A 19,213-nucleotide genomic window follows, 5' to 3' on the forward strand; every position below is an offset into this window, starting at 1 on the left:
AGGATGAATCTGATCGTTTAGCGTTTAGAAGCGGCGAGGCTGAGCAATTCTCTGAATGATCACAATTTAATATTCTGTCCTTTAGATCGGCAATTATTGTTATAAAACAAACATTTAAAAAAAAAAAAAAGTGTCAGTTAAGTGTTTTATTATTTTGGTTTGTTTTTCTAATTTGAGGTCAATCTTGTGTCGGCTTCGTATAAAATGGCATTCCGAACAGTAAGTCTGGAAACGACACAAACGGCGATGATTTCACAGTGACGGTAATTACAATATACTGAGAATGCAGCAAATAAGGGAGCTTAAAAACTCGTTCAGATCCACTGTTCCTCATAAAACTTCAATTAGCACACACACACACACACACACACACACACACACACACACACACACACACACACACACACACACACACACACACACACACACACACACACACACACACACACACACACACACACGATGTCAACTAATCCATGTTTAGCACTGGAGCAGCAGCTAATGTGTATTGATCTGTGAGCTTTGCCGACCCTCTCTGGGACTCGGAGTGGGAAGAGAAGATTCCCGCCGTCGTACCCGGATCAGCCCATCTCTCTCCGTCAAAAAAACCCAACCACAACCTCAGAACAGACGCAGCTCTACTGGGTATCTTTATCCATGTCGACGGCCGTCATCAGTTAACAGGTTCACAGTCGTATGTAGTTAATTCTAAGCTGCCATTATTTGCTGATTCAGCCATTTTCTCTTGGTTGACTCATCAATTAATTGGGTTGCAGGAATCCTGCCGAGCGTCATTGTTCAGTGACACATCAGGGTGTGAGAGTTTGCACGTGCATCATGAGTTTGTTAATATTGATTCTGGAGCTGTTTTACCAACGCGAACTTTTCCCACGGCCGGTTTGAACACAGCGACTCAATCACATGGAATTACACCGAGAACAGCTGCACCCACTGTCTTGTGAAAGACAAAACTTATCATAATGGTGATATATTAAACCCATTTACCCTGCAATTAATGTTACAGACATTAGACAGACAATGTGAAGCAGTGTGGGAAATACTCTATAATAGGGTTGTTCGGTATACCGGTACTGTATTGGTATCGCCTTTGAAACGATACTATACTGGCCCGGCTGGTATCGGTATCTTTTTTTTTTTTTTCCGTGGCCGCGGAGCGTCACTGTTGTAATTTGCACTGAGGAGAGTCGTCAGTCTCTCCTCTTTCTAACTTGTTTTGGATGTTTTGGACAATCGAAAATGTAAGCTATTATAAATATTCGTTTTATATAAATAATACAAAAACGTGATATGAAAATATTTTGATTTTAGGAATTTAATGGTATGAAGATTACTGCACAGTAACATACCATTTAAAGACATTGGCCCTACTTAAGACAGGCTGTATCTAATGACATTTCTTGTGTTCTTTTTTTTATATGGAAAAGTATCGAAAAGTATCGAAAGTATCAAACTACATGGCGGTATCGGTACTGATACCAAGATGTTGGTACCGTGACAACACTACTCCATGAGTGAAATCTATCAACCAACTCTCAATGTGCAGATTGAAGCATTTTACTCGAGACAGAAAAAAAAACATGACTTAACAATTTAATAATCTGCAGACAAGACACATTAGCTCAAACATGTTTTAAAAAATCTACTTTCATTTCAGTTTTGGAGTCCAGCCAGCTTCCTCTTAGGGAATTTGAAGCTTAATTGTCAAAAGTTTAAACCACCGTTGAGAGATTAGAACGTTTCAAGGCTTCGTTGAGCCAAAAAACAGTGAAAACACCAAACGTAATGGATGTGGATGGAGCACTGACAGGACAGGATATCACAGATCGATAATAACATGCATAAAACGGTGTCCAGTTAATGTTCTAATTATCACAGCGGGTAAACTCCATCTTGCAGGACTGATGAGACTCTCTGACGGGTCGCTTCTCTAAAACCTGTTGCTTTAAATCTTTACAATTACAAACGTCAAATCTACTTCAGTGAGAGAATGTGTCGTAATCTATGTTAAGCTTGCTTAATCGTTAAGTAACTATAGGTATATTTCATAACTTTCACCAAAATCGCTGCCAAGCACACTGAAGAATAGAATAGAATAGAATAGATTAGAACATCCCACCCTCCCAGTGGGAAACTCCCAGTTTGACCATCTGGAAATGGAAGTTTTTTCCACTTCCCAGTTACTCATGAAGAATCAGACCCGTCCACTTGGACCCACGATGACCTGGATCTTGCCTTGCAGGCGTTCAGACAAAGTTTTACGCCTCGAGGAATCGTCGGTGTTCATGCACTCGTTCGTTCACTCTGTTGTTCCAGGTAGAATCTGTCAACTCTCTTCAAACGTAATGTTCGATTTAGAGGAACATGAGCAGATTTCCTCGATGAACAACCTTTAATGAGCTCCACCAGGCAGGGTTCTTAATTATGGAAAAAAATGTAGTTATTTTATTTATTTTTTTAATTTTGTCTGAACTTGTGAAACTCATTATGAAGCACTCACTGCAGTACTTTCCGACCTGTCTTTGGTTGGTCGGGCTCAAAGCTGTAGAATCGCTGATAAGAGACAATCAGACTCATCATATCTCTCAGTATTCTGCACGCCGCATGATTCAGAAGAAACACACACACACCTTGAGACGTTTGCACAGTAAATTATCATTAATCCTCTCTTATGACAGTTTTGTCATCCAGCCTTCATCACGGCACAGTAATGTTCATTAATATTAAAATCCTGTTTGTCCTAGTCATGCCCTTCTAAAAATATAAGACCTTCATAGGTTATAATCCTGGTCTGAATTCCTGAAATACATCCAGAGTAGAATCAGTGCTTAAAATAAATCCTGTAGATTAACATATTTTTTTGCCGACTCACCCAAACATATATAAATAATCCAGTCATGTTACGTGAAAAGCGCAGCCCGTACATTCAGATGACATCCCAGCCCGTGGTGGATAATCACACAGCTTACATCAATAAATACTGCGAGGCACCCTGCAGAGCAGACAGCTTGTGGCTCTGTCGCTGCGTCACACTGAACTGCACACAAACTTCACAGCACTTCAACATTAAGTAGTTCTACTGTTATACCGCTTAAATAGAATACCTAATTTATTGAACTTCCAACGATGGATTTCTAACCAGTTTTGTCCTCTGTACCTTTATAACATGTCGCCTGGTCTGGTCTAGCATAGCATAGCATAGCATAGCATAGCATAGCATAGCATAGCATAGCATAGAATCATGTCATAGAGCAGATTATAGCATCGTATGGTATTATATAGTATGGTATAGTATATCATAGCATGGAGTGATATAGTATAGCATCATATCGTATAGTATCTTAGAGTACAGTGCAGTATAGTATAGTATAGTATAGCATAGTATAGCATAGCATATTATAGTATAGTATAGTATAGTATAGTATAGTATAGTATAGTATAGTATAGTACAGTACAGTATTATATAGTACAGTAATGTCTAGTATAGTATAGCATTGTATACTATTGTCTAGTTTAGTACAGCACCATAGGTATAGCATATCATTGTATGGGATGATCTAGTACTGTATGATCTAGTAATCTATAGCACCGAATAGTACAACATACCATAGAAATTTACAGCATGGTATAGTATCACATATCACTGTACAGTCTAGTCAAGTGTAGTATCGTATAGTATGGGATCATATAGCATAGTATAGTATCATCTAGTACAGCATTATATCATACACTATAGTCTGGTTTAGGCTAGTATAACATCATATACTATAGTATGGCAGATAACTCCATATTTAAGAAGAATAATTTTAAATGTGATCCAAGCAACTCGGCTTGTACATTTCCAAGAGTGTATTGTTATTTAAGAAAAGGTATGTGAGCACGTCTTCAGAGTATTTCGGGCGCATGAATACTTAATATGCAAGAGAAAACAAGTGTACTTTTGAACAGATGGAGTCGGCTCAGTTGCCATGAGGACGGCTCAAATGTCATCAACTGCACTTTGTATGAAGCCTTGGGTCTGATAATGGGGGGTGTGGGGGGGGGGGGTTGTTATGTATATGGAGGATGCATCATACATAACATAAACCCCAATGGCTGATTCTACAGATTTTTAAAGACACTAAGATCCTGCTCAAAGCGATTGTGACTTTCATTTACGTGCTTTTATTTTTAGATTCTTTACTAAGATTATCCCCAACGGCCACGACAGATAAGGGTTTCCAGTGCAAAACATTGTGAGTTCATGAGGAAATGCAATATGGAAGAAGAAAATCAGAAAATGTCTTGTAGGTCTGCAAGCAAAAATCCCGGCAAGCCAGCTGAGGACATGTCTCGTCACAATAAAACGCAGCGTCTGAGCCTAATTTTCAAACTAAATGCTGGAAACAAACGGAAAGTTGTAAATCATATTGTACGTTAATCAATAAGCACATATTCTTCCCAGTATTTTTTCCAATCAGGAGCAACAACCCCAATAATACCCGATACCCCAGTGTACCAAGAGTACATTAGTATTTTTTTTTATGTGTGTAAAGAAAATGAATTCGTATCCTGAAACTACAAGTATCATGCATGAGAGTAGGATGAAGATAATTAAATATCGGGGAGATTAGTTGGTAATCAGTCTGTTAAACACATTAACCTTCACATATATGACACTAAAGATAAGTGACATTTTGTGTCCTGTTCAATTAAGACCGAGAAAATATGCCGATGCGGTTTTTCTCATTATGTCTTGAGTTTAAATTGCCCGAAGAGCAGCTCTTCAATTAACAAATCAATTAACACCAGCGACGCATGATTTATTCAGTCCGAGCTTTAACCAACATTAACAGTGGAATTAAAGAATACGAGCCCCTCGCTTGCATGTCGACAGTAACGACTTTCAGATGTGTGTAAATATTGGATTGATATAGCGGGTGTCCGCCGTCACGCCTGAATATTAATCAATAAAACCGAACGCCGGCGACTGAGTGACGCGGTCGAGTCGCATCAAAAGAAAAACTGTCAACAAAGTGAGGACATATTTTGATTTCCCACGCCACGCGCAATCTGCCCTGTTCGACGTCTGCTTTTTAACGGCGCCTCTTCGGGGTTACGATCCCAGAGTTTGCTCTGCCTCCCTCCTGACTCCGGCCTTTTGCTCCAGGGTGCCGGGTATCGTCGGCTGAATCCCACTGAAAGATTCCATGTGATGTTAAATTTCTGAACGCGGGCGGGGGCGGGGGGGGAGCGGTGCCAGCGAGCGTAGCTTTGCCTGAAATCAGCAGTAATCCCGCAGGAGTCCTTAAAATTAATGACGGAGGGAGCAGACTGGCATCTGGGCATCGTCACATTAAACCTCCCCGCTCCTGTGGCGAGTTTATAGGCCGTCGACTTCATGTGTGTTGCTTTGTGCCGCAGCCGATCCTGCGTGTGGCCCTCGGATGTACGGGTTGTTTAGTGAAAACCAAACGCTCTGCCCTGCTGCTCCTTCACCTCAGGAGAGCTAAACGCCCTGCGGCTACGAGAAGAGGAGCGAGACGGAAATCTGCTGAAAGAAAGAAAATTGAAATGAAGCTCAAACTGCCTGCAGTTGCTTCGTTTCAATCTATTCAGATTGCAGAGATCTTGTTTATGTGTTCAGAGCGGCTCATCCTCTAATCTCAAGGCTGGCGGTTCGATTCCCTCCCGTTTGTCAGAGTAAACATGTCAACACTGATATCAGGGTCTTGTTTTCCTCTTTGTCTGGTCCAATATATATATAATACTGTGGTTGGATCAAGGCTCAGATATTTATTAGACTCTAACGTGCGATAGTTAGAGTTCGACACTTAAAGGGTCATATTCAGCAAAATTTATTTTCTACTTCCAACAGTACTAATCGTCCCCATACCTGGAACGACGCCTCAGAAGTGAAGACAGTCTGTCCTCTCTCTCCCTGGCTTGTTTTAGGTTTTAAAAGTGTGTTGCTCCAACCAGCCAATCAGAAATCCAACCCTATATAGTGTCATCAGGGGTTTAGCCAATCCCTATCAAGGTCAGCCCTCCCTTTGACTCCTCCCACAATTTGGCAGCTCTGCTCTGGCACATGGCACCACGAGAGGAAGTACTTCCTCCTCCTCCAAAGATGGGCATGTGTGGGCGGAGCCAGTCCAGCTCACACAGACACAGCAGATTCTGAATGCAGCTCCTATGATCCAATATTCAAATGGAGGAAAATCAAGGAGAAGCTGGATTTAAGACCCTTCAATTATCCCTGTAAAGTGCCGAGGCAGCTGAAAAAGCAAGTTTGGATGAGAGTGTTGTTGAAAACACTGATTTAAAAAAAAAGTCTTGAACAAATTTTGTATTATTATGTTGTTTGAACTCATCTGAACTGTGTTTGGGACCAATAACTCAAGAGTGCAATTTATTTAAGGGATTTAACGAAACTAAATGTAAACATACATCAGTATCGGTGTGGGTACAGTGAGAGGAGAGAGATATTAAAGTGCAGCAGAAAGAGGGTCACTACTATCCACCAGCTGCCCTCCTCGGGGTAATGGAGAAGGTGCTGGGGGTTGAAACCACTGGTCATCTTGCATTATAGATAAGAGGACCTTAAGTGGATGGATCGGCCATGAGTGGCCTCTTTATGTGTCTGTGTGTCCAAACCGAGCGCACAGCAAAGTTTCATTACTTTTTACACTCACATAATGACACAACCGAGCCATTTCAGTGTTCGCAAGGGAGCCTGTCATCGCTGGAGAGATTTTTTTGTTTTGTTTAGTCATTCTGGTTTTTTTAAGAGAAAAAAACTACTTTTTCTACAACTTTAGGAGCCACTGATTGTGATTAGCGAGACAAAACGACACAACTTTTTAAGTAAAATCGCATAGTTTTTGACTTCCTGTTTCAGAAACGCTTCATTATTATTAGTATTAATATGGAGCCCTACTTGTTACAAACTCTCTTCATAGTTTAGAGTTGAAAATCATTTGTTTTGTGCTGATCATTATTTCTACAGCCCGGCCCCGAGGGCAACTCACAAGCTTCCATGTGGCCGCGAGCAGCAAGATGGCCGCCCCAGTAAATTATATGAGTTCGTGAAAATGTTGCAGAAAGTTCATTATTCTGTTTGTAAACACTTTTTATTTTCTCAAACTTCCCGTCTTTTGCTAAATCTTGTCACATTGAAATGTCCATCCAATAACATCGTCAGTACAAAACAGATACTGCAACGTAAGATATATACATTTTTTGTTTTCATTTCAAAGTAAAGTAAAAAGTGGTAAATGCTGTAATCCTAATACTAAAAATACTAAACTACACATGCTGTTCGTATCAAACAGTCTACATGTGCTTGGATGTTGAATTTCGTGGTTCAAGGTAAAGCAACAAGATGTTAAAGAGCTAAACGTCTCAGCCGGTTTGGACTTGAAGACCATGTTCATCCAGACTCTGGGAGGCAGACGGCTCAGTTACACCGGGAGTGGGGAGGCCGAGCGAGCGAGCGAGCGAGCAAGGCACCCCCCCCACCCTCCTCCCTCCCGGGAGAGCGAGCGGAGACGCATCTAGGCCATTGATTTTCAATATGTACTCTCGGTCTTCTAATGGGGCTGCGTGAGCAGAAGAGAATCAGACCAGGTTTGACTTGAGCATCGTAGAAAACCCGCTGACTTTCATTTGGCCCTCACTCGGCGTGCTTTTACCCCCACCCCCCCACCCCTTTCCTCGCCATACATGAGTCTGAGCACTTAAAACTGAGCACTCCACTCCACATCCCGCCATCCCCTCACTGTCTCTATTTATACTTTTCCCACTGGTGTAATCTCTCAGGGCACTTACTCATGCTCATGCTGAAACACAAACATACGCACTCCGGCACATGTTTAGTGGAACAAACCTGCAGCACTTGGACTAAAAACCCAGATCTACACACACACACACACACACACACACACACACACACACACACACACACACACACACACACACACACACACACACACACACACACACACACACACACACACACTATCTCTCGAGTCTGTCCAAAGAGCCTCTTCCACACACCTCTCAACTTCCTCTGTCATGGATCCAGTGCCGCTCGCTGCCACAGATGTTGGCTCACATCTGGGTGCTGCTTTCAAGGAGCCAGTTTGTAATCGGGGTCATGAAAGCCGCTCATGAATCAATGATGGACGTTGAGGCGATCTCTGCTGCAGACTCTCCCGACCAGGGAAGGGCAGATTCAACAGGGACCCCAAGAGGGAAGAGGGGCAATAGATTGTAGGTCCACGGATGAGATTTAAACCAAATTGTTTTAGAAAATAAATCCTGTACAATGTACTTTTACATAGTGTTATTTCTATTTGATGTATTTTTCATATATCTAGTTTATGTCCATATAGATTTAGAATAGTGTCGTATGGCTTTGTTTCTCTTTGTTTACCATTCTCTTAATGGCAAACAAATTGAACAAGTGCATGTAAGCAAGTGCTTTCTAACATTATTAATTAGGGCTTTGATATATAAACGAATGGTCAAATCAATAATACTTCATTACAGGGTGTGAAAGTTCTGAGAAAAACAAAATAAAACAAATAAGATAAGACCAAAGGGAAGAAAATCAACTGTCATCCTGCTGACTGGAAGTAATCGTAATATAGGACCAGTCTGGTACCATCTCTATTGGTTAACTCATGAAGTAAACATTCATGAAGCAGTCTTCATCATTATGTTTACCTGTTCTTTGAACTGTGGGGGGTCTCCAGTTTAAGAATAACCCTTGTTGCCACTGAGACCTGATCTGTCCTTTATCGCCTATTAAACACAGTTTTAGACAAAGTGGCACAGTTCTTTGTAACCAATCACTTAGAATACGTAGAACAATCATCAGAATTACTTTTGATGAAAAGCTCAGGTCGAAGCCGCATCTAAATATCATGACGTCAAAATTAGCAAAAATAAATAAATATTGGCATAATGTTTGAAATCAGATCAGTTTTAGATCGAAATTCACTCCAGTTATTATATAACTCCCTCATTCTTCAACATCTGTTATGGTGTGGAAATATGGGGAAATGGTTTATAAAACAAGAACCAGACTCATAAATCATGTTTGTGTTTATTCCAACGTGACACGTCGCCGACTGCAGCACCGACAATTCAGGTTCCACAGTTTCACGCCTGCAGGACGGAGTTCAAGTTGTGTGACTCCGCAGGTTGAGCCTGTTGTTTCACGACCGCTCGTCTCAAACTTTCCCCCGGAGGTTGTTTGTGTTTCGAGCGCAACCTCCAAGGCATGGATGTACTTTTGTGAAACCACAAAAACAACATATCTCGTCCCATCGCTTCGGCGACATGTAATTTCTTTTTCTTCGCAGTTAAAATTACTGGCAACAAAGGAAACAAACAAACCACTTAAATTACCTCTGTGTGACTACAATTAAAGTGAGAGTTACGAAGCAGAAAACAACTAAATTGGGGGCTTTTCTTCTTCTTTTTTTTTGGCAATTATAGAGTTTTCAGCAACCGGAGAAGAGCACACAACAAGCTCGTATGGTAAACAGCCGCTTATTCACATTTTGAGCCGAGCTAACGTTTGCATTTCTCTTGAGCTCAATAGCTATTTCGTTTTTAGCCGTGCTTTGCTCTCCCGAGAAAGAAAAAAACAAACAAACAAACCCTACGTTTCTTTAGCTTCTAAATGATCCGATACGTTGAGCAGCTCCGGCGGCGCGTCAGCGGAAAGTAATGTGCGGGAGATTTTTGCAGATTTATGGCTTTAAAAAAAAACAGCTGTCAGACAATTACCGCTGATGAGAAAGATCAGACGAAGGAGCCACAGTAAAAACACAAAACATTCAACTTTAGTGACTCTTTTTGTATATAAGAGACTGACTGTATAGTCAGTGTTGTTTCCTTTGTGCAATGTGCGGTACATTAAATACTTTAAAGATCAGCGTACGCACAAGGGGAAGCAGGACAAATCGTGATTTAATGCTAAGTTTTAATATTCTAAGATGAAGATATATTCTTATATATATATATATATATATTCGATTTGAGGGAAAAGTGATTTCGGGGCAAATTCAAGATTAGAACCAGACGATTAACGAAGAATGTAAAGGTCACCCCTGCAGTCTGTGTATTAATCTAATTTATGACCTTTTTAAGCCTTTTTATGGGGGAATTGCTGGATAATTGACTGGCACAGATGCTTGGGTACAATGAATTCCTCTGGGCTCGAGTCAAAACTGTTTTGACTGGCGCACACAGCCGCAGAGGGCGATTGCTGCCAGGAATGAAGGAATGAAGAAATGAAGGAATGAAGGAATGAAGGAATGAAGGAATGAAGGAATGAATCCATCCATTCCAACGTTACACCACAAGTCGGACACTTGCAGGTAAATTTCTCTTTTTGTCGCGGCACATGAAGACCGATCACAGGGGGCCTGATGAGATGTCTGCACTGCCTGGATGTTCTAACAAAAGGAGCGCGGGACTTCTGCAGGAAATGAGAAAAAGATTGAGTGAGAAGCGAGCAGTGGTGGTGGTGGTGGTGGGGGGGGGGCATGAAGACGGATAGAGATACAGACAAAGAAAAACGCAAGGTAGGCTAATCAAGTGCAATAGTGCTGAGAGGGCAGCGACCCAATACAGTGGGACTTCTGACCTTGACTCGCTGGAAACCGAGAAGGAGGCTGGTGAGCGGCCGGCAGCCAAAAGGGCATATCAGGAGGAATGGATGAAATTAAAGAGAGGAGGAGAAAGTGCAGAGGAGGGCAAACCCAGACACATAAACTGTGTTATACAGCAAATTAGGTCAGCTGGGATCAGATATTGGGACGTTATATTCCGCTTTTATTTCTATTCCTTCTTCAAGGTCTTACAACGCGACTGCTGCGTCATCGTGATGAGCAATGCCTCGCCGATTTCAAATGACAGCTCAGCTCGATGGTTTTTTTTTTTTTCTCTCTGAATCTAACATTTGGGTTTTGATGACTGCTCAGGATCCACGGCCTGTTTGAACTCCGCCGAAGTTTCCCGCAGTGGATCGTTTGATTGAAGACCTGCAGGCTTCTGGATGGAGGTCTGCAGTCTGGGTGTGCAGGAGTGTTTGGTGGCGTTTTGTTTTTTTTTGTTTATTGTCTTTTTTGCCGTTACTTTGAACAACAATCACAACACAAGAACGTTCACAAAAACAATACAAGATTATCGGCAAAGAGAAAATTGGTCTGTTTTTTTTGTGGAGACATTTTATAATATTTTCTTTTTGCCATTTTAGTCATTTTAGCTTTTTTTTTTTTTTTTTTTACTAATTTGATGTTTGGCTGCTATTTTTAGCCAGAAGATAAGAGTTCTTTAAAAAAAAAAAATAGCACAATGTCCAAATAAAATGATGATAATCACTTTTTTGTGTGTTACATCCAATAAGACCAACTCACATCCTATTACCACATATTGATCGTCATCATAAGCACTTCTTTTTTTTTTTTTACTCCACCAGCCCAGTTCCAGTCTGTTGAACAGTTTTTTGCTTGTTGTTTCTAATAGACGGCGAGAAAACTCTGCCAATTCCTCACCACTGCACAAACTTCTACCCGGGTTACAACCTTGTTTTTTTCCTCTCTGTAGTATTGATTAATGACAGCTGTGTTCAGATGAGGAGGTGTTTGGCTGCTGACATCGTTCTTCACTGCTCGGTTCCTGCTGCGTTCAGCAAAGGAAGCGGGGAAACAGAATTTATTTGACCAACCACAGGGGGAGTTTGAACACTTGGTTGGTTGTAGAGGCTGTGTGTGTGTGTGTGTGTGTGTGTGTGTGTGTGTGTGTGTGTGTGTGTGTGTGTGTGTGTGTGTGTGTGTGTGTGTGTGTGTGTGTGTGTGTGTGTGTGTGCAGGGGGTGAAGAATGAAGCAGACAGAGGGCAAGTGTTTGGTCACACGGCGAGCGCCTGATTAATTAAACCCTCTGTTTGTCGCTGCACAATGAGCGGGCCGCCCGGAGGCTCGCTCTGGCACCTTGCCTCGCACTCCGGCGTCTGTGGGACTTCGACGACTCAACTGGCTGCTTCCCCGTCGGCCCTCCATCGTCCATCGTCCCTCGTCCCAATCTCATGCTCCTCGCCGTTGTCCCCGCTGAGTTCTAGGCTGTGTTTTATTGTTTTTTTCAATCATATGTTTTGCTCCGAAACCTGTGACTTTACTTCTCTATCATAGAGATGCCTTAAAAATGTTCAGTCGCTTCCAGAAAATCAGAAAAGTCAACATATCACAACACATGGCATTTTAGTGTTTTAGCACAAATTACTTCACCTGCCAACTAAAGCGACAACAAAATGTATTTCTAAGGCCCCGTTGACGCAACGTTTTTAAGCGTGTCGGGGGTCTGTAACACTGCACTATGTAATAAGGTAATACGTTTTCAACTCATTAAGTAATAACGCTGCATTTTGTAATAACTTGTTACACATTTATTTACAAACAGTTATTACAAAACGTGGGTGTTCCACTTTTTATTTTTTTAAAGAAAATGTAATAATTTGGTGCCTTTATCCATTTACACATGGTACTATGTTTAAAAATGAAGAAAAATGAAGATTCAGTTGGACTAGAAATCTGTGCCACTCTTTAATTTTGCTCCTGCCCTGCCAACATAGCGACGTGAGAACGCAGCTCTTGACACTTGACACAACAAAATGTTCCCTTTGGCCAAACTGGAACAAAAATCAATAACATTGCGGTAAAAGCTGCAGTAGCTTGACTTTTTCTTTATGCGTTCACATTGTTTTTAGTTTGGGAGCCACAATTATCCCTCCGAGTTGTTTTGTTTTCTAACGTTGCATCTTCAATTTGAAGCTTGTTAAATTAAAGAGGAAGGAAGGAAACATTTGCAGTCGCTTTTGTAATATGCACTTTGCTTATCAAAATAAATGGTGACATGAATCTATATTTAAAGGCAGCAGTTTTAAAAAAAAAAAAAGCACTTTATTCCTCTGCTTGTTGTCTCTACTGACAAAGTACCAACAGCAGAAAGTCTGCCCAACGTTCCTCACAACCTCAGATCATCTCTCCACCTGCTGCCATTCAGGCCGTCCGTCCTGGTTACACCATCACCTCCAACCTAAACGCTCACAAACATTCACTAATCTGTTCCCTACGCATGTCGGCGCCTGTCTGTGTACACGAGCTCGCACACCCGAGCGAAAGTACATTATGTACATAATCAAACATAAAGCGATTGCATAAGGAACGTTGGAAGTACGAGCAGAAGTTTTGAAACTCCAGGGTATCGCGGGCGGCGTTACGGCAGCGGCGCTCGTGAGAGCCTGCGTGTCGGCACGCCCGGTGACTGTAATCCCTCAGCTCAGTCAGCAATCACAAGAGGTACTGTAGATACCGCGGGGAACTTGTGCTGATGCTAATGTTGGCATCAATACACTTATATCGCTGAGTATCTCTGGCAGGGTAGCTGGCGGCGACGCTGCGGGACAACACGCATGTCTCTCTCCTGTACTTCATGAAGAGCTGCACAGGGATCATCTGTCATTACCTCCATCACATGTGAGATGGCTCCTGGAGGTACGATGAGCTCAGGTGATATAATCAACTGAATGGGACTAAAACAGAGTGTTGGCCCCTGAATACTGTTCTGCCAGCTCGCTACAGGAGACGACAGCCTACCTTCTTGACTGGTTGTTAATCCAACGTTAATCCATCCAATCACTGATTACTCTCAAATTGGCCGTGGAATGAAATCAAAACGAGAACATGCAAACTTTGGGATTCACTTTACTTATTATATAACTCCCTCATTCCTCCATATCTGAGTTATGGTGTGGAAATATGAGGAATAACTATAAATCAAACATTGGTCCTGTTTTTCACTTCAAAAGGAGGCGATTAGAGTCATAAATCAAACTGATTTTAATGCTCCAACAAATCCCATTTTTGTCATATTAAAGTCTTTAGAAATACAAGATACTGTCGACCTTAACACACTAGCTGTGATTTATGAGTTGCATCATTATAATCCTCCAACTTATATCAGAAGATGTTTGAACATAGAGAGAGTCGATAAGAAAAGTGACCCAATCCCGTTAAGTCATTAAAAACTTTATATCTCATTCAATATGGTGACAATGGTTACATGAGAATAAATTCTCCCAACACTTATAAAAGATAATTATGATATAAGAAAGAAATGTACCTTTAGATAACAAAATGTTCCATTAAAATGTATGAAAAAAGGGAAAACTACCATCTTTATATCTAAATATAAAGGTAAAATAAGCTTGGGTAAATAATCTATAGCATTGAAATGAAGTTTCATATTCGGAGTCAGAATTTGGTTAAAGAAGAATGATGCATATCTGTAAGAGGGGTTCGTTAATGAACAACCTGGACAATAATTTAAAAAAAATATGCTTAAAACTTTTATAAGGCAGGTTAAACTCACCATTTTTCAAAAAATATCTAGCTCAGGAAGGACGAGACGAATGTTCACCATGTTCCTTTAAAGGACAATGAAAATGAGTTTTTTTGCAACAATGGCAAAGAAAGTGCATTTTTGTTTTTGTTCCTTTAATTGTAGAAGCTTTACTTGTATTATATAGTTTTAGGCTAAATAAATTTAACTTCAGCCTAAATTCTTCAGTCACAGATAATGAGTAAAGATATTTTCTTATTGACAAAATAATTTGACAGAAATTGTTTATTTTCTGTGTTTTGTTTCATGGTGCATCTTATTTACTTACTGACTTGGTCGTTATATCGTTTATTCACCCAGAATAACGATCCAACTTGGTCGTCTGTCCACTAGAATGTCTGCATGTTCTCCCATTGTTCGTGTTTATAGTTTATTATTCTATACACGTGTGTGGTTTCATTACAAAAACAAACAACAGCACCCGCTAGTGGCCCAACATGAACGCTACATCATTTTCAGTGTTTCTGCCGTTTCTGTGTAAACCGAGGTTTCTTTTCAAAACGTTGACGTGTAAACGTGAACCTTTTCTGAGACGAAACGTTTTTCACTTGAAGCGTCTGTCGTGTAAACGAGGCCTGACTCAAATAGAGGCAGAGGTCAAACTACCAACATGTGGATCGGAAAATGACCGTTCGATTTAAGGCAACATGATTTTTCTGCAAACCAACAGGACGAAGTATGAAAAGGCTTAAGCGCTGAGGGAAGTGACGCGTTTCCAAAATAAAACTCAATGCAGACAAAGAGACCATTTTAATTGTAAATCTTTTCAAAATAAAACTTTTTATTCTCTCTTTGCGGCCTGGGGACCGCTGATCTAGATTATATACATTGACAGTATAAGCCTGAGCCACATTCAAATCATTAAGCTGGTTAATTAACCAAAGTCCATCCAGCGTCATAATTAACACTTTTGTACCCAGAACTGCTTTTTTCACTCACAATTTTTCACAACAATCAACAAAATGTAAAAATTCTGAGAATTCCGTTACTAACTTCTGTTGTCGTACCCATAATTTTCCTTTTTTTTTTGGCTTTTAGTCCTTGTTTCAGTCTGAAGCATGGAATTCTGTGAACTTTCAGAGTAATAATCAGAGTTGCCTGAAGCTAAAACATTCAAACTATTATGACAGATAAATTGTCGAAAACGAGTTTGTGCATGTCTGAATACCTGCCGAACAAGTTGATTTTGTTTTGTCAGCCTCTTGACAGAAATGAGCAGAAATCCAGCTGATCTCGTTCTCTCGTTCTCCCGTTCTCTCCGGTTCTATCACACAGTCAAACGCGCTGCAAATTGACGACAGTTTAAACCTGTGTCAGCGCGTGTTCAGGTCTGATGGTTTGTCTCCGAAGGCAATTATGATTTTATTGCTTCTATCATCTCCGTATGCAATCGTGTCGCTCGGTGCTCCGAACCAAAGACCATTAGAGCTCACTAATTACAGGTCATAGGCTGCTCCATTACAAAATGACTGAAAATGTCATGTAATGGGTTAACAGTAGGCTACAAGGTGAATTCTTTCTTGGCTCGGGCCCCACAAGACTCTTACTCTTTTGCGTCTGTACATTGAACTGACTTCCTCTTATTCTCATATAGTGTGTGAGTTTGACTTTGCGGGATGTAAAGTCGGTTCAGAGTTTAAAACTTGCGTTTCGTCGATCTACAGAAAAGAGTGATGTTTTTCTTTATGCTGACCGATGATGACATGTTTTGGGGGCGGGGCTTAGTGCAGGCCTCGTCACAACACAAATAGTTTTATCCAACAATTCACTTGAAGACTTTTAAGTTTTCTGAAGCTATATCGAATGTAACTCTTGTAACATTGCTGAAGGTGATTATTTATTTTAACATGATTTTCAATGCATTAGATTCTCTATTTTTAAATGTTTAAAAATGTTTTTCATTGTATTCCAAGGGGTCAATTTGGTATTTACGTGGCAGTTCTGAAGCCTGGATAAATCCTCTCATCTGGTTGTTGGCAAGTCATCCAATAAGCATGAATTAAGTCTTTTAAGCCATTTTCCGCTTTTGATTTAGCATAGAATAAATAAAAATTACTGCTTTACCCATCGAATTATAAATTCCGCTTTTGGTTTGCCAGGTTGTTAAAATAAGATACCCTAAGCTGGCATACATCCTCCCTTATACCCTCCAAAAAGGATTCCTTATTAATAAGTAAAACCTCTTTTTTTCTTTCACGACAGCACACAAGCTCAGAGATCTGCCACAAAGTTGATTATTATTATTATTTTTATCATTATTATTAATATTATTATTATTAAGTCGTTCACACACTGAGTCAACTATGACTTTGAGATTCCAGCGTTATGACATCATGAATCCAGAATAGCAGACCAATTGCAAAACAAAGACTTAAAAACGATTCCCGTAAGGTGGAGTGAGTTACTCTTCAAATCTTCTGCTGAGGAAGTAATCCCCGGCGAAAAGGTGTGTGTGTGTGTGTGTGTGTGTGTGTGTGTGTGTGTGTGTGTGTGTGTGTGTGTGTGTGTGTGTGTGTGTGTGTGTGAACCAGCCAGTAATTTCAGAGGGCGTTGTTTTAACACAGCAGGGTGGCCTCGCCTTCTGCAAACTGACAGGCAGCTTCTTTAATCTCCAGCCCGTTGAGCTGGTCTGCATGGGAGGAGGCCAGTGGAACGCTGCGCATTAACGCCACTCTCCAGTTGTGCGAGAACAAGTTTTTTTTTTTTTTTTTTTGGGTGTTGTTATGCAAGTGGGAATGAAATGCAAAGAAAAAAGGGCCGGAGGCAGAAGAAGGGAGAAAGTTCACTCACAGCCAGAGAACGAGGGAGTCTGATGGTGTGCCATAAGCTCTCCTAACATAAACATCAAAAAATACCAAATGACTGAATTCGAAAGTACTGCGATTTTAAAAAAAAAACAAACGCCAGTCCACACATATCAAGTTTGAGGCAGCTCCCCCGAGGCCATGCGCTCTCCGAGCACGCAATCAACATTTGTTAACTCAGAAGAGCAAACGGGGTAAAACCGCCATGTTGCATATTCAGCCCGGATCCCAGCCTCTAATGGTGCGTCATGTATTCAGGCTTTAGGAGGAAACGCAGGCAACTGTTGAATGACAACTTGTTTACCCTCTCATTGAACCTGCTGCTGAAAAGTGTCTGCTGACGCTCCACCTACACCCAAAACTCTAAAGCTAAATCAGCAGCAGGCGTGTAGAAAGTGTATCCAGCGGTACTTCTCGTCACACCGACGATGCGAGACGAAGGCCCACGTTACCTGAAGTGTCCCACATGTTGAGCTCGATCCTCTGCTTCTCGATCTCGAAGCTGGCTGTGTAGTTCTCGAACACCGTGGCAACGTAATTCTGGGAGGAGACACAAGTTTTCTTTTCGGTCAGACCCAAAGCTCAGAGGCGCGTTTGGCACATTGCAGCGCGTTAAGTGTGATTTTCCGTAACGCAAAACAAGTCAGATTGATAATTAGCTCCAATAGCTGAGGTTGGTGGTGCGATGATGAATGTCAAGAGGCACAGGCCGTGCCGGGGGTGTGCGCGGAAAGTAGATGAGGCTCTTAGCTCTGACCTATTTCTCAATTCGGAAATTTAGGTCAACAAGCTTTGATTTCATTATCCTCAAAAGCTGAAGAAGTTCAAGTGAAAAGCAAAGTCTGTCAGCGAGAAAGACATTCCGGCTCATCACAGCCGGGGTTTCTTCTTCCCATTAACATAGAGGATCCACGCGGAGGGCCTCACCTAGGGGGCGCCAGAGAGCATCGAGGGAGCAGCAGCAGGGAAAAACCAAGGGGTCAGGGGAATGCCTTTTCCTTCAAAACATCATTTAGTTCACATCGTTTATTTGTTACGAAGAAATATTGATTAAAATCTATTACGATAATTTAGTAACAAATTTATACAATAAAACAGGTTTTTACAAAATTGAAAAAGTCTAACTCGAAGAACTTATACTTTTATTTTGCCAGTGGGTCCAAACAGCTGTTAACAATAACATATTTTAATGTTGAAAACATTTTGCAGCATAAATTCAGCTGTTCTTGTTGGAGTATTTAATCACTGACGTTCTGCTATTAAAAATGTGAAGTGCTGTGAAAAGTATTCTTGCTCATTATGTGTTTAAATTACATATAAAACACCTCTCGAAGAAGTGACAGTAAAGGGATAAATATGTGCTAGAATCAATATTTGTTTTAATCTCGGGCAAAACGGGTAATTACATTGTTTGTAGAGTCTGAGTTTTGACGTAAGTATTGCTTTGGATTACATAAGTACCCAGGAACAAGTGTAAGTATTGTGTCTAACGTGTTGAAAAACTACAAAATCGTTGAAAATCGAGGTCTAATTGTTCCAATATTCAACTATTTCCTTTCTAATGAACTCCTGCCTTGCGGATTATCTCCACACTAACATGTGTTTCCCGACAAAAGTCATGAAATGTCCGTCAGATCGAACTTTGATGGGATAAACTCTTTACGCACGATTTAAAACTATTAGAGTTGTAAAGATTCCTGCGTGTCTGGCTATGGAGGAACACACAATGTGGACAGACGGTGATTCAGTGTTACTCATCTTCTGATGGTTCTGGACAAACCGGTGCTGTTCGTGTTTACGGATCTAAAAAGTGTCAACAGACGCGCCTGGAGCGCAGAGCGCACAGTGGCGTGTCTGTATATATATTATATATATTATGTATATATATATATATTTAACTGCTCTGGGACGATTTTGTGATGATTAAAAAGGCATA

General features: G+C 40.9%; 1 protein-coding gene across 1 annotated transcript in view; it reads right to left on the reverse strand.

Moving 5' to 3' along the window:
- The window catches only part of LOC308110891 (rho-related GTP-binding protein RhoN-like), a 47,339-nt gene that overhangs the window by 27,620 nt on the left and 506 nt on the right, over nucleotides 1–19,213 (reverse strand). Inside the window, exon 2 of the mRNA XM_080465511.1 lies at nucleotides 17,730–17,817. Within this exon, the coding sequence (XP_080321637.1) occupies nucleotides 17,730–17,817 (88 nt within the window). The remainder of the gene's footprint in view (nucleotides 1–17,729; nucleotides 17,818–19,213) is intronic.

Source organism: Lipophrys pholis (assembly GCF_963383615.2).
Source record: "Lipophrys pholis genome assembly, chromosome: 1".
In the NCBI taxonomy this organism is placed as follows: domain Eukaryota; kingdom Metazoa; phylum Chordata; class Actinopteri; order Blenniiformes; family Blenniidae; genus Lipophrys; species Lipophrys pholis.